We start from the raw sequence: 24,126 nt of genomic DNA, 5'->3' as shown, positions 1-24,126 counted from the left end.
CATTAGCATTTAAAGCATCATGGACTAGAACAGCGTGCTGAAAACAGAGCTGATTTTGACAGGGTAAAAAGGGTGTTTTTTACACTACCATTGAGGAATTTTAACCAAAGTATGTTATGAACTATTCATTAAGACCCTAAAAAATCATATCAACTTGTGGAAAATGGGCATACGATGACCCCTTTAAGGGGGGTTAAAAGGGGGTTTGTTGACAACAACCTTCTATCCATATTTTTGTTAACTTTGCAATGAACAATAGTATAAACATAGTTCTCACTGAACAACAAGATGTGATTTCTGCCTCAAAAAATGAATGGGTCACAAGTGTGCTGTGAAAAGTGCCAGATACTTTTACAAGTACTTATTAGATTTAAACAAGATGCAACTAAACAGTCTCATGAGGGCCAGCCACACAAAATTAGTCTGTAATTATTTTGTTCCCTCTTAATGTCTGTCACACCTACTACATAATAATGAAGCACTTTGATTCCTGTGGAGCAGCGAACCAGATGGGCTTGTGTTTGTAGACAACTCTGTCTCAACCTCTGACGCTGTCACAAGACTGTTCTGACTTGTCATGTTGTTGACATTTAGTTTATGACATTCACTGAATCATTGTTAAGGTGGTTTTAGAGACCTGTGGCTCCTTAAGAGCAGGAACTGACCTAAATTATTGTTGTTGCATCACTCCTGGTCAGTGAAGATGTGTTGAATACACAGAAAGAACAGTGAATTCTTTTTTTTTGGCTTGACACAGACATGGTAACCTTAAACGATTATCTCATGAATCACTTTATGTTTTTGACATCCTACAGTGTAGATTGTTATCAGCAGCTCAGATATGGTCTAGTTAATGATTGAATGATTATAAGGAACATTCTGTGTCAAGCGATATTCTCTCAATGGCATTAAATCTGATAAGGATCCCAAAAGTAATTAACAAGAACTTTTTATAGAGTTGTGAAAAGAACTGCAGTTTTATCTAATAATTGCACCAGGTTGGAGGTTGTAAGTAACAAACGTAACAGCATATAAAATTTAATTGCACATGGCAAATAAAATATGGTCCATATGCATAACAGGAACCTATAGAATATTTTACCTATGAATGAACTGATAATAAATAATTATTATAAGTATTTTATGCCAGATATAGGTCTGATGTGATGCACAAATATACATTGTTATGATATACGTACACTAGCGTTCAAACGTCACTTATGCTTACCAAGGCCACATTTATTTGATCAAAAATAAAGTAAAAACTGTAATATTGTGAAATATTATTGCAATTTAAAATAACTGTTTTCTATTTTCTATTAATATATTTCAAATATAATTTATTCCTGTGATGGCAAAGGTGAATTTTCAGCAGCCATTACTCCCGTCATGTCAGTATTATTAGAATAAAAAGTTTAAAAGAACAGCATTTATTTGAAACACGAATCTTTTTTAACATTATAAATGTCTTTACTGTCACTTTTGATTAGTTTAATGCATCCTTGCTGAAAAAAAAAACATGCTTAAAATCACAGTTGTGACAATTGTCAGTCTTGCATCCAGTGATCAAAACCTAATGTTAGCAACTTACTATCTGTATGCTCCTTGCAATAACAAACAATTTATACAGTCAGAATAAAGGCTTGAATTTTGATGGATCTTCCCTCATATATAGTAGAGAGATTCTTCTGCAGTGGTCTGGAAACAAGACAAAAGACTGAATAAAAACAGACTCTCTCCAAAACAAAGGGACACAGCTGCTGTCATGTGTGTATAATCCCGCTATTTTTTTTAATCTTATAATTGATTTTAGTCCAAGCAGATCTGAATCCCATGATAGACAGTGTAGGCCTGAACTGAATTATTTCGGAAAAACTAAATTAATGCTACATTCAGTTAGTCAGCATCAATGTCAGATTCGTGTTGTTCCTTACTATGTCATCAGGTTCACAGACAGAAAATGACTTTCTTTTTCGAAGAATTCCTAGTAGAACTAAGCTTTTAACATTTGGTGAGCTACAGCATTCATTCTAACTCAATCACTGCTCCAGCTGTGCTGATCCGTCATTGCGAAGCCTACAATGATCTTTTGTGCCTTGCTTTGCTGAGGTATCATATTTCTATTTTTTACTAATAAATCTATTAAATGAATTTCAAAGGTACTCTGTGGAATAGATGCAGAGTAGGCCAATACAAAAAAGAAAACATCCTGCTTTCTATCAGTGTCCCCTTTATAATGGAACTGTACAGACAGGAAGTGAATGCTGAGGGTTTGAGCATGGATAGGATGTTTTTTTTTTCACTATGAAATATATCTTAAAATCCCTCACTTCTGATAATTTGACACTAGCTGCAACCAATTACAAGAAAAATTAAATTATGTGAGTAATGATTTTGCAAATGCCAAAAGCCTGATTCATGAAGGGGGGCTCAGATAAGTGGGCTTGCATACTCTCACTCTTCATTCTTTATTATAGCTGTCTATATTTTTTTGTTAAACGTCAAATGCTGTTCATTGTAGGGCTTAGTTTGAAAATAATACACATCTTCATCAGCTAATTTTCTTTAGGGATGCAGAACGAAACAAAATCTGTGACTAAAAGTCAGGGCTATGAATGTTTCATATTGTTTGCAGAAGTGGATGGAGAGTTCATTCGGGCTTTTAACATTGATAATAAGTGAGAAATGTTTCTCGAGGAGTAAATCAGCATATTAGAATGATTATGAAAATCTAATAAAGGATTTTAAGTTTTAAATTAAAAATCGATCAGATAGTGAGTCAAACAGTGAAATCTTTCCATTATTAGTTGAATTTGTGTCTCTTCTACTCATCTAAATGGCGACACATCATTCTACACTCTCAACACTGCCTCAAAGTCCCAGACAAACCCAAAAGCATGTTCTGTGATCTTCGCTAAGTGCTACAATTAAGCTACATTTATGGTGAAAATATGTGCTGACAGTCTGGTTTAGTGTTGCAGTTAGTGACTTGTGAACATTGAGGCAGACAGTTACTGCAAACTTAAAGCATTCTGCAAACTCTTCAGTTTTAATATATGAAATTTTCTTTGCAACCTTTTAGAAAAAAATCTTCTGCCTCTGGCTCAAACATATATGGCTGTACGGCATTTACTATCTCTAGCATAAAAACACTTCATACATGCAGTGCGTGGATACGGTGCAATGAAGTTCGCCAATCACAGAAGTGGCCGTTTACTTGCATTTCTCAAAGAGGTAACACCCCACTTTTTAAGTTCAAAACATACTAACTTAAAAAGCTAACCCCTAGAAACATGATATCAGTATCTGAAAATGCATGACCCCTTTAAACCCACATTGAATGTCTCAGCTCCTTCACAGTATCAGCCTTTATTGGTGAGGATTGCGTGTGTGCCTCTGAACTGAAATACAGAGTATTAAGAGTCGACATTATCCTCTCAGAGGAAGAAACAGTAGGATAAGGCTTGGACAGACTTGGACACTCTCTCAGCAGATGAGTCAGCTGGGCAAGCTGTGCTGTGTATCATGTTGGTGAGGAGTGACAGCTCTCTTCTGAGAGTGTGCGCTTAACGAAGCCCAGCTGTCAGATGTTCCTCTTTTGCCCTAAACTGGGTGGAACAGGTAGGCCAGATGCCATGCTTCACCACTTGGATATGAATCAGAGGACTGTCACATATGCAAATCAAGCACTGAGTGCTCTCTTGGCAGAGAGAAATAAGTGCAAATAAGTTGCTCCTGCTGAAGGACGGACCACCTAGATGAAAGCAGGTTAACTTGAGGTTACAACCCTTGAGACAACTCTATCAAATCTTGAGCCATTAGAAATGTGTATAGAAATACACATGAGAGATTCCTTAGTCTGGGGATTTCCATGTAATGACTTTGGATTTCTTAGTATTGACCTTCACTGAAAAGCCAACATGGTTTACTGTTTATGGTTTATCGGGGTTATCACAGAAGTGGAGACATATTTATATTTTTTATATTCATACTTCAGGGTCATTCCGTGTCAACTCAACAAAAGGTTGAGTCATATTGGGCTCCCCATATCTCTGGGGCTGAAGCACATACCGTAGGGCCTTGAAAATGAATATTCCAAAAGAAAGGTTTATTAAGAATCAGAATCTAAAATCATATTTAGATATCTTTAATACTTCTTGAGTTACAAACATGCAAACTTTGGAAAAATAATATTTATGGCACTCAGACAGGTATGTTCTATGCAGATGTTTTGATAGAGGGAAACAAGATACATTTCTAGTTTTAACATTATTTGTTCTTCAGACCTTCATCTATCAGCTGAATGCAAAGTGACCCACATTTGGTTTTTGACCACTGAAAATGTGTACAATTTAATGATTTAGCCCTGGAGCCATATTGCGATTGCAATATCTCTGGGACGGAACTTTATGGGGCCTTACAAATGAAGATGCCAAAAGGAAGGTTTGTTAAGACCCAATATAGGACATTAAGGTATCTTTAATACTTCTTGAGTTACAGACAAGCAAACTTTGGAGAAAAAACTTGAAAAGTGCTTTCCCCCCATGTTTCAATGGTCACCACTGGCATACACTGAAACAAATATTGCTAAAGTCAACAGATTTCACTAACAGACCTACCAATCTCTGTGTAAAAATAATATAATGTTGCTGCAATCTTTCTAAAGTCATATTTACACCTCTGTAATTTGGCTCCGAATCTCAGGTGAAATATTACACTTTGACCACCCTCTACAAAATAGTGGATTACTCAGTGAATATTCATCCATGACATTTCATATTTTTGCTTTCATCACCATACATGTTTATCTTCTTTCGGAAAAAATATTGACAAAATCAAAAATTTGAACCGGGGAAATTTCTGAAATTTGGTTGATTTGACACAGAATGACCCTTCAATAAATCAGCAAACTGCTTGGAAATTCATCTCACAGAGCCAGATGTTTGAGTCCAGGCATATCAGCATAAATCTGGTCCACATTGTATTTGACAAATCAAACCAAGAACAAAGACAAAAAGTGTTGTTGCCTTGTGTTGCATGTGTCTGGGCTAAAAAGTTGCACTTGAATACACTGCAGCCAGTGGCCAACTAGCACATTCTGCGGCTGCAGAAGAGGTTAGAGGAAGTATCAGCAGGTGTCGTTATTGAAACCAGCGGTGGGGAGCACACTGAAAACTATGCTGACAGACACTCATTGATGGCTTAACATTAACCAACAGCCGTCTGTTGACTTCATGTGTTACGGCCATTAGTCTGACTTAAAACTGACTTTATGAGTCTGTCTGATTTCTGTCTGTCCTAAAGAAAGTGTCAAAATCATCTATTCACCCATATTCAAAAAAATTTTTTTTTTGCTGTTTAATGAATTGTTTTACTGTTTGAATATTGGTGAAATGGCTATTATAAGGTTCTACTGTGGCAAATTTAATATTGTATTGTAACAACATGCCACACTATTGCATGTTAAGTAAAGTAGGCCTAGCCAATTGTAGAAATGTTCAATACTGTTTTTTGTAGTGAAGACTTTATACAGGAATTGAAAAAAAGAAACCCAGCTGTGTACAGATGTGCTTGAACTAAACACTAGAATATCTTTTGAAGATTTAGTGTGACTGACATGGCAGAACTTGGCAATTCTAGCAACTATTTCTTTATCTGAACTGCTCATTGTACAGTGGCATCCTAGAACTTGTAAATTATTTTTTTTAAGTACTAATAGAAACTTTTGCACTTATACAGTCAATTTTTATTGACTTATCATATGTTAAGTTTAAAGTTTTTGGGGATTTTTCGGATCTTTCTTAAGCAGCCTGTACTTATTTTATTAAAACATATTTCATTTATTTCTGATAGTGTGATTAATACATCTGATGAATATAGACCCTTTTTTTGTGCAAGATCTCTGGTGTCATTTACTGGAAATAGGATATTCATTTGCAGTTAATTTTATAAGGCTTGAAATTAAGCTAACTTGCCCATAATGATCCCTTCTGGCAGCTGCAGTCTGTTTGTATATTTTAGCAGTAAGTCACATGATTTTGTCACATGATAAATTTCCCATTGGCTATACAGTTATTTGTGAATCTTGACCTATTGACCATTTGTGTCGATGCTAAAATTTGCCTCGTTGATTCTTTGTTTAAGAGTCTTCCCAGGCAGTTTATTTCCATACTTGAAACTTTCAGATGAAAAGGAAGCCATTGTTTCAATCATGCCATTGGTTATAACGTCATGTTTGATTTGGAATGGCACTTTTTTTTGTAAGTGGTTTGCTCTCGTTGCTCTTTGCTCTTCCAAAGCCTTTTTGAAACAGCTCTGTTGTTTTAGGAGGGCAAACTTTAGACTAAACTAAAGACTAAAGTAAGATCCTAAGGTCCTATGCAAAACAAAAAGTTGTGTATAACTTATAAAAACAAACATGAACATGTATCTAATATTAATGTGTATTGCTAAATGTTTAACTTTATTTATTTATTTTACACATAAGTGTAGCCATGGGTGCTGATGATGAATGTTAGCTGATAAAATGAATGTTTGCTGATTGTTAGAACACTTAGCACTGCATTCAGCTGTTCTAAATAAATGCTTCATTGATAAAACACAAGAACTGGGCATAATGTTGCCTTTGGGCAAAACCACTATGCAGATCATAAAATGTCATAAAGCTCCCTGGGTCTTTTTTTGGCTGCGAGCATAGAGATAATCTAATCAAAATCAATGGTCTTCAGTCAAAGATGTTGGTTCATTCATCTCAAGGTTTCATTTGAAGCCACTGGTCTTAAAACTAACTGGTCCTATTATTTATTAAATCATATCATAAGAGAACAAGGACTTTCTCTGATGGTGCGTTTGACCTTTATTATTCTTGTCTTTCCTCAGTTGTCAGGAGCAGTTGTGCTCTGTTGGAAAGAGCAGTAGAAGATCCAGCACATCCAAATCCTCTCGACTCCAGTCCAGTAGAAGACAGTGAAAGTAAAACACTGATTATTTATTTGTTCCTTTTTCCTTCAGCAGTTGTTTTTTTCCTTTTTGTTTCATTCTATTTTTTTCCTAAATGGAGTTTGTCATTGCAAGTCACAACAATGAACAGAGAAGAAGAAATGATCTGGTTAAGTATTCCTCCCAGGGCACTTCCCATTGGGATGTTTCAGTTGAATGTTAGAGGGGCTTTGTGGTTTCCCTCATTGCGGTCTCTCTTCATCAATATCGTTACATGATTCCAAAGACAACTTTTCTGTGTTCTTCCACTGGAATGCCTGATGGCAAACAGAAAGCCCTCAAGATATTCCTTCTCTTGTCCAAACTGACATACCCTTGTCCTGATTATTTAATTTTATTATAAAGTGTAGCATTTTTGGATGTACTTTAGATGAATAGGGAGTAAAAAACAGTTTAATTACATTTAATTACATTACATTAATTACAGGCCATTTCAGTGTGATCCTACCACTGAATCCAATTTTCTTTCTGAATCTGTTTACAAACAAACTAGCTTTTTTCTTACCCATTTTAATTACTGACATACTGTATAATATTTGAAAGTGTAGTTTTAGGGAATTCAGTGTATACACACACACACACTCACACACACACACACCCTACAATACGTATTTTATTCTGCAAGGATACATTAAATTGGCCTAAAGTTACAGTAAACATGTATTTAACATTAATAATGCAACTAACTAACTTAAAATAAATAAATAAAACTATTTCAAACGCTGTCCTTTTGAACTTTGGATTCTTCACATAATCCTGAAAAAAAATTCACAGTTTCCACAAAAATATTTAGCAGAACAACTGTTCAGCATTGATAATAATACTGTAATGTTACCAAATCAGCATATAATAAAGATTTCTGAATGATTTTATATGTGTTGATGTGATTTTTAAAAAAATATTAATAATATATTAATAATATTAGAATATTATATTAATAATATTAATCATATTAACATATTTAATATTTTCATACATACTTCACATAATTTAAGTAACTACATACTTTATGCACAATGTAGCTAAATACTGTAAGAATAATTTTCCCTCTAGTCTTTCTGCAAAATAGTTTTGTTTTGTGTTTGCATGTACTGTAGTCTTATTCAGTGTTTATTTTTTCAAAGTTAGGCCAGATCTGCCTGTGTGTTGCTGATATATATGTTATTCTAACTTTAGAGTTCCACATATTCAGACTTATGAATCTTTTCTCTGTTTTGATTAGTACGTCTATTACAGCTGGTCCTTCATTTAAAGTTTAATTCATTATTGTGCCACTGCCGTTTGAGTCCCTTTAAACTCCTAATATATTTATACTTCATCCATCCTCAGTTTCCTTCTGTGATTTTGAATCTCCATGTTCTTGGACGTTATCCAATCACAGCGCTGGAGGGGACTGGTATGTCACATCACCACAGCAACACAGATCCAATAGACGGGGTGTCCAACCAATCAAAGATTATTCCACTGGAAAATCTGAAGGTATGATTAATAATTTCACTCAATTCAGATCAAACGCTGGTGGATCTTTTTTTTTCCGATTAATTGTCTGTATAATCATTGGCAGTTCAGTAAGAGCTTTCTGTCTTTCAACAGGCCATTTTCTGTTACTAAAGCCCAGCTTAACTCATTTCGCTGCTGGCAGATGTAGTTTCCACATGACCAGTCCTGTAGTGCACAGCAGTGGGCCACTTTGTCATCTTCGTCTCGCTCGTTTCCAACTGGAACCACATACAGGAAACATATCCGCCTTTGTGAAACACACTGACCACTCTGTCATCAAACCTATAGCCCTTACAGTCAAAGAACAAGGAACTGGCAGGTGAGATAGAGCTTCAGTTCTTCAACTATACATTCATTGAATTGCCTCAAACTTGAAGCAATTAGAAAAATACAGAAATGGAAAGTCAACAGTTACAGTGGTCCCCAGTTTTTTTTTTTTATTTTTCTTCTCATCAAGGCTGCATTTATTTAATCAAAAATACAGTAGGAACAGTAATATTGTGAAATATTATTACAATATAAAATAACCATTTTCTATTGGAATATATATAATTTATTTCTGTAATTGCAAAGCTGGATTTTCAGCAGTCATTACTCCATTCTTCAGTGTCACATGATTTGGAGCTCAAGAAACATTTCTTATTATCAACAATGTTGAAAACAGTGGTGCTGCTTTATATTTTTGTGGAAACCTTTATGTTTAAATATGTTTTCTTTGATTAATTACTTGATGAATAGAAAGCTCAAAAGAACTGTTTATTTGAAATATTTATTTTGTAACAACATGAAAGTCTTTACTGTCATTTTTTTTTATCTATTTAATGCATCCTTTCCTTGCTGAATAAAAGTGTTAATTTCTTTAAAAACAAATCTGACTCCAAATGTATGTATATGTATATTTATTATAACTGTGACCTTAATTGCCTGCCGCATGTAAACCTATCTTAATTACTGTTGAATAGGTGCATGTGTGAAAACTGATTATAGTTCATTGAACAAGTATGAAAAAATACTGTTTAAACCTTTTCAGTCTGTGAACTTGAAGCGTATTTGGATTTCACAAAATTATCTTTAAAACACAGCATCCTGAAAAGGGATGTTTCTTTATTGCTGAGTATATATATATATGGTGATGTCATAACAAATCTGAATGACATTTTCAGTGCCAGTTTTGAAAATAAATATAAGAGCAATGACTTATGCACTTTACTTTCACACAAAAGAGTATAAAGCAACATTCTGTACCCACAAGAAAAAAAATCTGAACCAAAATACTTTTGTTATGGAGATGTAGTTGGTATTGATTTTCTTATGCTGGGCACATCACATAGAAGATGGATGAACGCATTTCGTTTCTAAAAGTAGGACCTGATGTTTCTTTTGGAGTAATTGGTTCTGACAGAGAGCTAGGAATAGATGGTGATGCAATGCAATTTGGAACAAGCCAGTACGATCATGACGTAGCTAATATACTTTTACTTTCTCCATTTGGCTATATGGATCTGGGCCTAATTGGCGTATGATACAAATTAGTCATATACTTAATAATACCATCCATCTCAGAGATCTTGTCTAGTAAAGAATGCATTAGATTTCTGCTGTACTTAATTTCCTGTCCATCTAATGAAGCATTCTCACATGTACAGTAGCTGAGAGATTCATTTGTATTTTTTTTTAATGACGTACTGTAAGATCTCTCTCCTAGTTATTAAGCTTGTTGTTCAAACACCACTGAATTGATCTGAGGTTCGTGTACTCTAAGTGGCAATGTGAAGAAAGAATGAAACAAAGACAAACTGTACAAATGTTCTGGAAAATGTCAGCACGATGTTGTGACCTTGAGACATGGTGATACATGGAATCAAATATATTCTATATTCTCTTATATGCTTTTGAATATAGCCTTGCTTTTCTATTAAATGTGTGGCTGATTCTGATATCTGAACAGAGTTTATTTTGCCAGATGTACAGATGATTTCGACCTTGTGCATCCATTATATGTTGAATCCTTTGGGTTGATCTAAAATTGAAATGTTTGTTAAAAGCACTTCATTTTGTGTGTCCCAGGCCGCAGTGGGAGGTGCTGGAGGCTCTGATTGGCCAGTTAGATGAGCCTTTCCAGGTGACAGTGCAGTACTCTTCCTGCAGCAGCCATGAAGTCGGATTTCTGGCATTTGATTCGCTGGAGCTGAAGAATTGTGTCATGGGTAACAGCGTATTAATTATTCTCAAAAGTGTTTTGAAGTTACTGTATGGGTTACTTTCATCTGTAGAGCATTTCAACTTTATCACTATAAAGTTATGTATATATATTATGTGGCACATTTGAACAAGATCTTTATGGTTTTCTGTGGCTTTCTGCAGTTGATGATTATTTGGATTTGGGTTCAGACTGTGAGAAATACTCATCACTTCACTGTCATTCTGGAGGCTGCATTGAGAAGCGAAGAGTGTGTGATTTTCATACTGACTGTCCACAAGGGGAAGATGAGGGCTTAATATGCAGTGAGTAAAATAAAAGATTTAAAATATTTTATAAGCCATGAAGATGCGTTGTTTTTTCTGGTTATCAGTCTGTCAGTAATTGTGAGCTCCCCACACTTAAAATTTTGATGCAGTCACTGTTGCGCACATCAGACCATTTCATTTGCGTGGAGCTCTTTAGTCTTTAAAAAGGCAATATTTATTCATGTTTTGGTTATTTTTAAATGTAGAGGACAGGCTACATTTCACCAATCCATTCATTCAGTTTATGATAATCAAAACATTTCTTTGAAAGGTGGCCTTTAAGATATAAATCCGTAAGATTTGCAAGGTCATTCTTGCCAATTTGCATTTCGTTGAGAGTGTTCAATTAAAGTATGACTAGCAGTGTGACAGGGCGATATAAGAGGGTGCCGCTGAGTAACTGGCTGGCTGTGTGTCACTCACATTAACTGTATTAAATCTTAAGGATTTATTATTAAATCTTAATGATAAATTTCTAATCCTTTCACTGGAGGCGCTGGATTAGCAAACCTGCTCTGTCAAAGTTTTTCATGGAGTAAAGAGCTGCATAAAGGGCCTGAAATACATGAGTGTTTGCTTCCTCTAGGAAAACTATTTGCATATTTATTGATTTATTTAATCTCCATTAACATTTATGCTATGCTTAGATGATTTATAATTATTGTCTGTGTGTGTGCAAAGAACTTTGTAGATGGTGTTATTTGGCACACAGCACTTGCAGTGTAATCCACAAAGATAAAAAAAAAGGGCTAGAACAAAAAAATCCACATTTACAGCCAGTCTGTTAAAATGCATTAAAGATTTATCTGCTACACACATTGCAAAAATATTCTGGAATTAACAAAAGATAACTATATCCCGATAACTACATTTCAGTGGACTTATTGGATAAATGGAAGGAAGAAATGTTATATATCTCTGATGAGCTTTTAAAGCTCTGCTAATGTTTGTTGCATTTTGTGCATACAGATTTGTTAGACATTTTATAATTTGCTAAATGTCTTTGCAGACTCCTTACCTTTGGGCTCATACTGTTCATTTGAGTTGGGATCCTGTGGATGGTCAGTGGCTGATTCACAGTCCTCCTGGAGACTAGTTAGTGGACAACAGCTGACTGAAGACACAGATCTACTGAGCACAACTCTGCAAAACACTCAAGGTAAATGTGAAACAACATCTTCTTTCTTTTTATTGTATTGATTACCCATCAGAAGTAAAGAGTTTCCATTCTTAATGCTGAAATATTCTGACATGTCTTACATAATTATAAAAACAAATAATTTCCCAACAGACATATACTGTACACTACCATTTAAATATTTGGGGTCAGTAAGATTATTTTTAAAATAAATTAATATCTTTTTTCATCAAGGAATCATTAAATTGTTTAAAAGTGACAGTTAAAAATGTATAATATTAAAAAAGATTTCTATTTCTATTAAAGATTAGAGTAATGGCTGCTGAAAATTCTGTTTTGCCATTACATGAATAAATAAAATTTGAAATATATTAAAATAGAAAAAAAAAATATTTAAAATGATATATTTCACAATATATCAGCTTTCTTTAAGAAACAAAAAAAATTACAAAACACCAACAATAGTATATAAAAAATATGAATTAAAAAAACAAAACAAAATATTTGTGAACACATATACAGAACACATTTTGTAAACATAAAATTATTTACAAAATTTCAAGTAAAATGTGGAATTTGCCCTAAAGATTGCCTGCATAATGAAGTGTAAAATACAGAAACACTGCAATAAGTATTTTGTAGATAGAAATAATTTAAATTTATACAGGAATCAACTATTTTAAATTTACCTGTTACCTTAAAAAAAAAGTCTGAAATTTGTCACCAATTACTGAGTGACTCACAAAATACATTTCTAAATGGGCAGTCATTTGAGAATACTTGCTAATGTTGCTAATTAGGACGACAACAGGAAGTAAGTATGTTATCACACATATAGGTCACATCAAAGTTTTTTACATAACATAGAAAAATAAATAAATAGCATAGATTTGTGCTAGCAGTTCAAATAAGATAGACATTAGGTGATGTAATTGAACTAATATGTGGATTTAAGTGCTTTGCTTTCCATGTTTGGTCATAGACTTTTTTTGGCAAAAATGTTGTATTCTCATCAGATTAATATAACAGCTCTGAGACAGGGACAAATAGGAGCCCCGTGTATAAAAAGACTATCTTTAAATGTCTTTTCACAAACCTTTTAGTTATGAATGTCCCCAATGAGATTTTTCATGACATGGAAATCCAAAATATTTGAAGGAAAACTATTTTCATGACATGTTATTGGCACCTGTGATTTTAACATGATAGAAATGTTATCCTTGGAATGAGTCTTTCCTGATTTACAGGCTGCAGGAGAACAGTGATGTATTATAGTGTGATGTATTTGTAGAATGATTCAAGACAAATATCAAATCCACAGCACAGGTGTCCAAGTCTGCTTTATGGCTGATTAGTTGTATTCCGACTCGCTAAAGTGAAATGTACCCTTTAAAAAAACTGCACTGTGTTGGGAGACTTTAAAAGCCCATTTTGAAGATGTTTTCCATCTTTTTTTGTGTAAGCATATCCGAGCACTCTACTGAGTACTGATCCTTTCTCGCCTCAGGGCACTTTCTTTTCTTAAAGGCCAGAGGTCGCAGTGAGGAAAGTGAGGCGTTGGTTCAAACCCCAGCTCTCCCTGCAACTATATCCAATCAGGACTGTCAGGTAAGAGTTTATGTTGACAGTCAAAGACTATGACTTTTTAAGAGTCTGTCAGATTTAAAAAAAAAAGAAAAAAAAAGAGAAGTCTCTCATGCTCACCAAGGCTACATTTATATGGTCAAAATAGAGTAAAACTAGCAGTATTGTGAAATATTATTACAATTTAAAGTAACTGTTTTCTATTATAATATATTTTACCATGTTATTTATTCATGTGATGGCAAAGCTGAATTTTCAGCAGCCATTACTCCAATCTTCAGCATTTATTTGAAACAAAAATCTTCTTTAACATTATAAATCTCTTTACTGTTGCTTTTGATCAATTTAATGCATCCTTGCTGAAAGTATTAATTTCTTAAAGGGGTCATATGATGCGATTTCAAATTTTCCTTTCTCTTTGAAGTGTTACAAGCTCTTGGTGAATAAAAAAGATCTGTGAAGTTGCAAAGACTAAAGTCTCAAATCCAAAGAGATATTCTTTATAAAAGTTAACACTCGTCCGCACCCCCCTGAAACAGCTCGTTCTAACATGCGGGGGAAGATTTGCATAACGCTGCCCAGATGTTCACGCTAAGAAAGAAGGCGTACCTTTTATTCTCATTGTAGTATTGTTGTTGCCACCGCCGCCATGTCATATAAATGCGGTGTGTTTCACTGTGAAAACTCCAAACCGGCACCGGACTCAAGCCGGCTGCGGCTCACTCTAGACCCCGGCTCACTCTAGGCCACCAGCCTCCCAAAACAAAACACCACTATAAATCATATGTTGTTTTGTTGAGAAAGCAAAACTACTTTGTTTTTGCCTTCCAAAAGAAAACACGACTAGAAATCATGTTTATATCATGTTTATAATGGGTTTTATGTCAATGTCTCGTCGCTTCGGCCGTACAAGGCTTCACAATATGTTGAGAGGCGTAACATTTCTGTCTCATGCTTGAGGCATTCGGCCAATCACAATGCGCTGGACAGCTGGCCAATCACAGCACACCTCGCTTTTCAGAGAGATGAGCCTTGTGAAAATTGACACGTTTCAGAAGGCGGGGATAGAGGAAAAACAATAATGTACAGTATGTGGAAAATGTGTTTTTTTAACCTTGAACCGCATAAACATATTTCATTACACCAAGTACACAAAATAATGTTCTTTTTAGCAGCATCATATGACCCCTTTAAAAAAAAAGACTTACTGACTTTTTGAGCAGTAGTGTATGTATGACTGTTCACATAAAATCATAGTTTTGCTATGCCACAATATTTGCATACTGAGACTGCTTTATGGGCAGATTTCAAGTTAATTGTCCATGAAAAATGGGGACACATCTGTACAGCATGTCTACAAGATATCACAGCGTAACAATACATGCAGCCAAAGTTTCAATTTTACACTTGATTTTTCATGAATAAGATAATTTTATGAGACATCTGGTCTTGTAGCAGACGCTCAACTGCTAATTCTTCTGTGCAGTTGCAGTTCTCTCTGTATCTGTACGGGGACTTCAATGGAACGGTGCTCCTGTCAGTGCTGGAGAATGGAATGTCAGCATCTCCACTGATTTGGGAGCGATCTGGACACTGGAAGGATGCCTGGCAAGAGATCACTCTGCCAATTACTGAGATCTTAAAAGGGTGAGATGATTAGATGGATGTGTAAACAGACAGAAAAATACTTGTATTAATCCCCAAGAGGAAATTTTGAGTAAAGGAAGATGGGGTAAAACTTCCCCCTTATATATAATGCTAATTTTAACTGTAAAAATGCAACATACTTGGATATATTTAGCATGTACAGGATTGTTTTTGCACAAAAACATATAAAGAGACCATTCTGCCCCATTCTGGTTAAAGAAACCATCAGGGGCATCTTATCTCAGCTGTCATATGATTTTCATAGAATTTTAATTGAATCATTTCATTTTAAGATTTTCTTTAGATTTTTTTAAAAAGTGTATTGATGTAAAATTCCTAAATCAAATATGTGACCCTGGAGCACAAAACTCTTAAGTCGCTTGGGTATATTTGTAGCAATAGCCAAAAATACATTGTATGGGTCAAAATTATTGATTTTTCTTTTATGCCAAAAATCATTAGGACATTAAATAAAGATCATGTTCCATGAAGATATTTTGTAAATTTCCTACTGTAAATATATCAAAACTTAATTTTTGTTTAGTAATATGTATTACTAAGAACTTCATTTGGGCAACTTTAAAGGTGATTTTCTCAATATTTAGATTTTTTTGCACCCTCAGATTCCAGATGTTCAAATAGTTGTGTCTCAGCCAAATATTGTCCGATCCTAACAAACCATACATCAATGGAAAGCTTACTTATTCAGCTTTCAGGTGATGTATAAATCTCAATTTCGAGAAATTGACCCTTATGACTGGTTTTGTGGTCCGCAGTCATATATATGATTAAATTTTGCATTTTGACTATTTATTAACAAATGTATTTTCGTGAGGGAAATGCAAGGGGTTTATGAGTTGAGGATAAGCTAAAATGAATCATAAAAATGTACAATTAACATTGGAATTTTAAAATACAAACAATCAAAATAAAACATCTACTAAGTAGATGTGAATTCCTGACAATTAAATTTTAATTAGGAGGAGGCATCTTACCCAGAAGAACTTCTTACCCTGCTTAGAGTGGAATTGTTGACCTGTGTTTGAGTTATTTCATTAAATGTCTGTTTACATTAACAAATCTGATTTCCCTTTTGCTCTTATTCTAAAATAATTTGTAATTTGCTTTGAGCACAGCTTCCATCTTAAAGTGCAGGCCTTCTGGACTTCTGGATCTAAGGCGGACATTGCACTGGATGACATTTCATTAAGTGCAGCATGTTTTGACACAGGTACTCTTTCTGCCTCATACATGTACACATAAGTATGCACAAAAACACTAATTTCTGGCAGAATAATGGTCCATTTGTTCATCCTTGGTGCAAAATTTATTGGCCACAGCGTAGTTTTAAACTCACAATTGCATCCAAGCACTCAATGATAGGGCGTTTTCATAAAATTTTGTATTTAGTAAGACAGACAGAGAATTTAAGATGTGATGTGCACACATAATGTCTAACCGCTGTCTCCAGTAAGCAGTGGGAGATGGTTCTCATAACACGGTTGATATAGATTCTACTTGATTTGTTTTGAAGGATGAGAGAAATGATAAGAAGACCTCCTATCTCGCAATCCGCAAATGTCGTAAAAATGCCAACAATAGACTTTCTGCTTTTCTAACTAGCATTTATAGATCTTCAGAATCAAGTTTCTTTCCGTGCCACGGTTGACCGCAGGAACTGATGAGCCTGTTAATTGACGTTCTAGACTTGTTAAAGTCGAGATTTACTATCCTTGTTAACTTCATTTCCCATAATCTGTGATTTTGAGAAATTCCTGAGCCATCTGCTCACTAAATATCATCTTTAGTTTTCTATTTAGTCCTCCTCTTGCCGTCATATTGTCTTTGTCATGGTCTGTGGCCACTCAACACCTTCAAATCTGATCCAATAAAAGCCATGGACTTTGGAGGGCTTAAATTCTCTCTTTAACCTAAATGTTCTTTTTTGTTGATGTTTAGTTAATCTGAAATATAGGAGAAAGAATAAACTTGTAAATGGTTGAAATTGTAAGCGCTCTGGCTTAGTAGTAGTAGTAGTTTTGTAGGTAATGCCAATATGAATCTGTCTTATGACATTTCCTGCTCCCCTCTCATCACCCTGTTGAAAGGATTAGTTTAGAGCAGCAGGAATGTCCATGCTGGCCCAGGCGGTTTAATCTTGGTTTGTGCTGGCTTAGTGACTATCTAGTTCTATCTGACTGATAGACTAGCATACTGCCGTGCAAAGGCAAAAGACAATAACTTCGATTTTTGTCGAAAATAAGTTATTGATATTTTTGGGACATTCAAGACATCCTTTATTATGTGTATAAGTATCTTGAGTCAATTTCGTTGTTTTTCAGAGAAAATAATGGGTCGTCTCAACCGTAACTTCGAAAAGCCCTGGAGAAACCAAGGCAGAACACTGTATAACACCAGTTACCGCTCTTTCACTTTGTTTGGAACGCTCAAATTGAGTTACAGCGTTCTGACTTTGTTTAACCGCGCGTTAATATGAAGTTACGGTGCCGGTTTGGAGTTATTGTTTTATTGTCCATTAAAGTCTGCCGCATTTTAATTACGGTGTAGACAAATGAATTAGATAGATCGCAATCCACCAAACAGCTCCATATAACAAAGTACTGTAGACTAGATACCTTGGCATCAATACGTGATTGTGAATAACCTTTAAAGATTTTTCTTTTTCTTTTTGTAATGCAGATTATTCATCAGGCTATCACTTCTAGTTGGATGAGTGTGGACTCGAATGCCGTAGCTAGCGTGATCAATCATAAAATCAGTAGCCTACTAACAGTTCACAATTAAATCCATATCCTACCTTTTTTTGTAACCCGATAAAATCAATCCATGGCGATGAACATCATCGGAGATGTTTAATCCATAAACATTCTGAGCATTATTCCCATTTGCTGGCGTTCACATCAATCCACAAGTCGTTCTTTTAGGTTAGGCTATTTCATACAATATAAAAGCAATTATGCTATGTCTAGCATTCTTTTACGTTACTAAGCATAGGTATCCACTCATGTTTAACTTTTAGTCTGCTTGTTACAATCAAAAAAAAAAAAAAAAAAACTTCATAGTCACATTACTATATGCAATAGCCTATATAAGACAGCCCATGATCACTAGATTTTATACAGGTGTTACTATAGCGATTTTGTAAATGGTGATCAGATAATTTTCATTACTAAAACATCTAATTGTTAAATTTCCAGTGTCCTACCTACAACTTTAAAGTCATTTTTCTCAGTTTCACACTCTAGCGAGTTAAGGTCTTTTGCCTTTGTAGGGCAGCATAGCCATGTAGTTCACCAGCAAAAATTGTCTATCAACTAGCATTATTGTACTAGTGGAGATGGTTGCCCAGGTGAAAAAGAAGTACTCTTAAATACATTAAAAATGTACTTGAAATTCAGAAGTTTACTAGAAGTAATTTGGAATATATATAGTTACACTTTTAAGAAATATGCTAAAACACAAGCATACTTTTGTGGCATTTTAGTGTATTTACGGAAAAAAAAACTTTGTGTAAGAACATAGTAAAATGATACAGATTTTAGAGGGTTTAAAGTATATGTATCTTATTTTTAGAAACCATATGTAGACCTACTGCAATATATTTTAAATACTAATGAAATGAACATTAAGCTTTTCAAAATGAAGATATCTTGATTTTTTTTTTTTTTTACATTTTAATATATTTCATAAAGTATATTTATTCACTCACTCATAAATACACTATAGCTATAAAATAAGCAAATGTATTATTACATTGTACAAACATATATTATAAATATAATGTTGTTGCCTATGCCTTAGTAATAAGCATGCTTACAATCAATATATTGTTCGGCTTTTACTTGTTTGTACTTGTAAAAGAATACTAGGCTGTTTTGTAATACAATTCAAAGACATTTTAATTTCACTTTTAAATAGACTACATAGCATAATATATTAATAGGCTACTATTGAACTGTATTTTCCGCAAGCATTTCATCATCGGATCATTTGAAGTGCATCATAAATAATTTTTCCAAAGCTATGCTTAAAATAACTATTTACTTACTTGTTTATGTACCTAAATTCAAACAAGCTCAACCTCAACCGCATGATGCACGAAAACAAAACATCGTTGGCTTTTGTAGAAGCTCAGGTGTGCATGCGTAACACAAAACCTGATTGGTTCTCGACAGATTTCATTAAAATACATCCGTTTTTGTTTCGAAGATGAACGAAAGTTTTAAAGGGTTTGGAACAACATGAAGGTGAGTACTTGATTAGAGAATTTATATATATATGTGTGTACATACAGTATATACATAAATGTTTACATTTTTGGGTGAACTGTTACATTTAATAGAACATTCATTGTTATATCTTTATTTTTCCCAGCTTCTTAAAACGTCTATGTGTGTAGATTTGGAACCTCATGATTTTGTGACTCTAGGTAAGTATTTTATTTCTGTTACTTATCATTGCCAGTAGAAAGCTTCTTTTTAAGTGCAGTAGCTACATTCAGTTTGACCAATGAGAACCAAGCTTTTCAAATCAGCTTTGTAGGTAATAGTCCAATCACACTACTGTATGTTGTTGAGATGGTAATATGTTTTCAGCAGAAATCATCCCAGCTTTGCTTTATTTTATTTTCCTGACTAGAAAACCAGGTCAGCTCCCACCAGCCATGAGCAATTTAATAGGTGCCAAGCCCCCTCATGGAACAAGAAATTTACAGCTCTGACAAAGAGCACTTATCAGGATCAACTAAATGCTGGATTTTCAAAAGTATGTCAAATATTTACAGTTCGTGGCACAGAATCTTTCAAATAAGTCCAAGTGTTTTATATACCGGTCTGTTATTGTGGGGACATTTCCACACCCCAAACGAAACGTGATTGGTTGCTTTACCTGTCAGTTATATGGCCTCTTAGTCTGAAGTTTTGGGTCTCTTCTAACCTTATGTTCAATGTAACAGAGAGTGCTGTATGGTGACGACAGACAAGAGGATAAAAACGAACACTCATGTCAAGCTTGATGAGGATGTAGTGTAAGCTTTACCTTCGAACTGAGAAATTCTAATGCTTATCTATGCAAATTATAATACATATAGTATTCAACAACACTACTCAAATTAACTGCTCTGTTTCTTTGTTTGATTGATAAAAAAATCACTTTATTCACTCTCTTTATTGATTTTCAGTAACTTCTTTATGCATGTCTGAACAGAAAATTGCATTATGCATATTTTTTCAGTAATGGAATATTCATTCTACTTAGTACTTAGTACTTTCTGTTAATACAGGTGTAACAGAAATGTTCTACAAATTGATTAAAGTAGTTCAGTTATAGCATTTAACTGATCTTTATTTTAATTTTATAATTATTTTGGTCAAGAGTTTGTATTTGCTCTGCTGTATGTTTTAAATGTACTCAAGGAATTTATTGTTGTAATGTACACAGGATATAGTACATTAAACTACATTATAGTACATGAAAGTGTGTGTATGTGTGTGTCATTTTAATTTAATGATTTTTGTATTTTTTATTATTTTAGAATGCTGAAAAATAGCTTTATAACAAACTAATAGTGTAATGGTACTGCATTTCTAATGAGCTGAAATGCTATTGAAAAGGCTCTAGAAGCACATTAAAGTGAAGCTTGATGTTCTAACTGTAGTTTTAAAAGTATAAAAGTGTTTTTTAAATAATGCAAAGAAATACAATTAAATTACACTTAAGATACTTTAAGTGGTTCCATTTTAACAACTAATTTTTTTTTAAATATATTCCAATTAGCGTAAATTTATCTTAAAGCATATCTTAAAAAGCACTTAACATGCTCAAAGTTGTTCTAAAACAACACATTTATTATGCACTTAGTATAGTATAATAAAAATCTAATAAGTGCATCAATATTCATACAACTTAAGTGTATTTCTTTTTTTACTTGGGTGACCAAGGACGTCTTGGTGAATAAGCTAGTTTAGATGACTATTTGGGAAACCAACATCTAATACAATACTGCTCTTGACTACCCAAAATAAAAAGTTGAAAAAATATAATTGCACAAGGATTGATTGATTCCAACATTTCATTTTTTGTTCTTCTATTTACTGGTCATTCTTTCACATCTGGTTTATTAGAACTAAATGAACTGCTTCTTGGACAAGGACTACCTCATGATTTGGACTCCTTCAGTCCTCTCCCAGAACCCTCAGCGTCAGGTACGGTTTCTGTCCTGCACATTTTAAAAATACACTAGCTTTCGCAAGTTTGGAGTTGGTAAGTTTGTAAATGAAGTCTCTTATTACAATAATTACAATTTATTATTATTACAACTGTTTTCTATTTTAATACATTTTAAAATGCAGTTTATTACTGTGATGGCAAAACTGTAAGTAAAAACAACAAAAAAACAATGTCTTTTATTTTCAGAGGTGTCCCAAATAACATGGTGGTTTACTTCCTGTGGAGCAAGCGGACCTCTAGGTCCGACTCAAGCCCAGTGTGACAGTGCCTACCGCAACAGCAATGTCAGTGTGGTGGTGGGGAAGGAGGGCCCTCTCAGGGGGGTTCAGATGTGGAGGGTTCCAGCTACCAACATGTACAAGTAAGTTCAGAAGCTTGAAATCGTTCTGGTTTAGAGTCATTCCTGGATTCAGAAATGGGTACTACTCATGGACTTTTTGGAGAAGCTGTTTGGTAAAATAAGATACTATAAGTCTGGTGAAGATCATCCTATGCTTGTGAGCAACATCCAAAATGCATACAATTCAAATAAATATGTGTGCTCCTATAAACTAGTTTAACATTTTTGTGCTTTGTCAATGTAATCTTTGTAGTCTCAAAATCAGAGATTCTCCCTTCAAAATCCAATTGCAAGATGCATGTTAATACCAGGTGTAAACAGTTCCTTTCTCTCTCTCTCTTTCATTCACTCTTTTCTTTTTTATAAAGGCAGTGAGAGGCATGATTCACTGGCTGTAGGCACAGATAAATCTCTTCCTGTACTCTGCTTAATCTGGCCCCTGTGTAGTCAAGCCTTTGAACTGACTTACAGTGATTATAAAGGCTAGTTATGGGAGCTCATTAAAAACAACTCCAAAACTGTCTGCGAAAGAAGGGCATGTAGGAGAGGAGATGCAGGAGACAGGAAAATATGACAGATAACTATCAGATGAACTTATACAACACTATGTTGTGTTACTATTGAATTCAGGGTGCCAGACTGAAATATAGAGCTCTAACCCAGACTATCCCTCATTCACAAATGGAATTATTTTATATTGTATCCTTTTGTTTTGGTGCCCAAAGCACTGGCTGGCTTTAATAACAGAAAATTTATATTTGTCTTGAGATAGGAAGTTTTATCTTCCTTTGTGATGTGGGGGAATTAAAGTATTTCTGTTTACATTTTAGGATTAACTAAGGCTGAATATTCAGTATATTAAAATTATAGTATAATCACAAGCCTAATGGTGATCATTCTGGGTGCATTTATGGCTTAATAGCTTAGTATATTAACTGGCATATTAATATCAATTATCAAACTGTGTGATGACAAGGACCCTCAAGTATGTTGATCCCCTTGTGAGAGACCCCGTTTTAAAAAATATTAAGGCAGCTGTATTTTCATGTGTTAAGACCCATGAAATACGGTGTGAAATTAGTAATATTAGGCATGGTATAAAGATTTGTTTCCGAATTAAAATATTTTACTGTAATATTGACAGTGTACTAAAGTTAATGCAAATGACTATAATGAATATATTTACTTAGTTGACAACATTTTTTTTTTTTTTTCAAATTATTTTCTCTCTTTATGGGTATTAGTACTTTGGGATAGCAGGTGTGCCTTATATTTGTTAATTCAGTGCATTGGGAATACTAAGAGAACATCCTCATTTTCTAGGATTTCAGCCTATGGAGCCGCAGGAGGCAAAGGAGCAAAAAACCATAACAAGCGCTCACATGGTGTCATCATCTCAGCTATCTTCCCACTGGAGAAAGGTGACATACTCTACATCCTAATTGGACACCAAGGAGAAGATGCCTGTCCAGGAGTGAGTGAAGCAGGACATCAGAGTTGGCCATTGTGTTGCCATATTATTTTCAGTGTATTTATGTATAGATCTCTGTTTACATTTCTATGTTTTCTTCTTATATCTACAGAGGAACTCCCTGACCCATGAAATCTGTCTTGGGGAGTCTTCTGTGATAGAGGATGGTTTTGACAGCGATGGTTTGGTCTTGAAGTGGGCAGGGGGCGGAGGTGGTGGTGGGGGAGCCACATACATTTATCGGGTAAGATCTTTCTTTTCTTCCTGTTTTATTGTCTCAAACACATCTGTAAAAACATCCATCACAGACTTGTGAGTCCCCTTAAGGGGAGCCATGTGGACGGCAGTTGTCGCCTGATAGTGCCTGTGTAGACAAGCATTTTTGAGACATCCTGAAATAATTTGGAGTTGTCCGAATTGCAACACAGATGGAAGTGAAGGCCTGTCTGGAATCATTGGAGGCTTTCTGTTTTACTTGAATGAAAAGTAACTCTGATGTTGTTTTCGGGATGCACGGGGGCAGATGGAGAATGGGGAACCAGTGCCTTTGCTGATTGCAGCAGGAGGAGGAGGAAAGGCCTACCTGGAGGACCCTGAAAGCAGCCTGGACCAGATTTTTCTGGAACAATATGAGAATGACACATCCGCCCCTAGTGTCAATGGCAAATCCGGAGCAGCAGGTATTCGTCT

At 34.7% G+C, this 24,126-nt stretch overlaps 1 protein-coding gene across 3 annotated transcripts in view; it reads left to right on the top strand.

Moving 5' to 3' along the window:
• Positions 1 to 24,126, top strand: part of ltk (leukocyte receptor tyrosine kinase) — a 47,425-nt gene that overhangs the window by 7,014 nt on the left and 16,285 nt on the right. For 2 of the 3 annotated variants that reach the window (XM_042774589.1, XM_042774588.1), the window contains exons 2-15: positions 6,880 to 6,972; positions 8,329 to 8,478; positions 8,593 to 8,818; positions 10,567 to 10,706; positions 10,864 to 11,004; positions 12,017 to 12,166; positions 13,653 to 13,753; positions 15,216 to 15,376; positions 16,513 to 16,607; positions 21,520 to 21,600; positions 21,812 to 21,986; positions 23,289 to 23,439; positions 23,549 to 23,680; positions 23,960 to 24,116. In XM_042774589.1, the coding sequence (XP_042630523.1) occupies positions 6,880 to 6,972; positions 8,329 to 8,478; positions 8,593 to 8,818; positions 10,567 to 10,706; positions 10,864 to 11,004; positions 12,017 to 12,166; positions 13,653 to 13,753; positions 15,216 to 15,376; positions 16,513 to 16,607; positions 21,520 to 21,600; positions 21,812 to 21,986; positions 23,289 to 23,439; positions 23,549 to 23,680; positions 23,960 to 24,116 (1,953 nt within the window). The remainder of the gene's footprint in view (positions 1 to 6,879; positions 6,973 to 8,328; positions 8,479 to 8,592; positions 8,819 to 10,566; positions 10,707 to 10,863; positions 11,005 to 12,016; positions 12,167 to 13,652; positions 13,754 to 15,215; positions 15,377 to 16,512; positions 16,608 to 21,519; positions 21,601 to 21,811; positions 21,987 to 23,288; positions 23,440 to 23,548; positions 23,681 to 23,959; positions 24,117 to 24,126) is intronic. The other variant, XM_042774590.1, reaches the window with a different exon arrangement.

This window comes from Cyprinus carpio, chromosome A17 (assembly GCF_018340385.1).
Source record: "Cyprinus carpio isolate SPL01 chromosome A17, ASM1834038v1, whole genome shotgun sequence".
NCBI classification, from domain to species: Eukaryota; Metazoa; Chordata; class Actinopteri; order Cypriniformes; family Cyprinidae; genus Cyprinus; species Cyprinus carpio.
The sequence above is the reverse complement of the archived record's forward strand: the minus strand, read 5'-3'. Positions and strand labels throughout refer to the sequence as shown.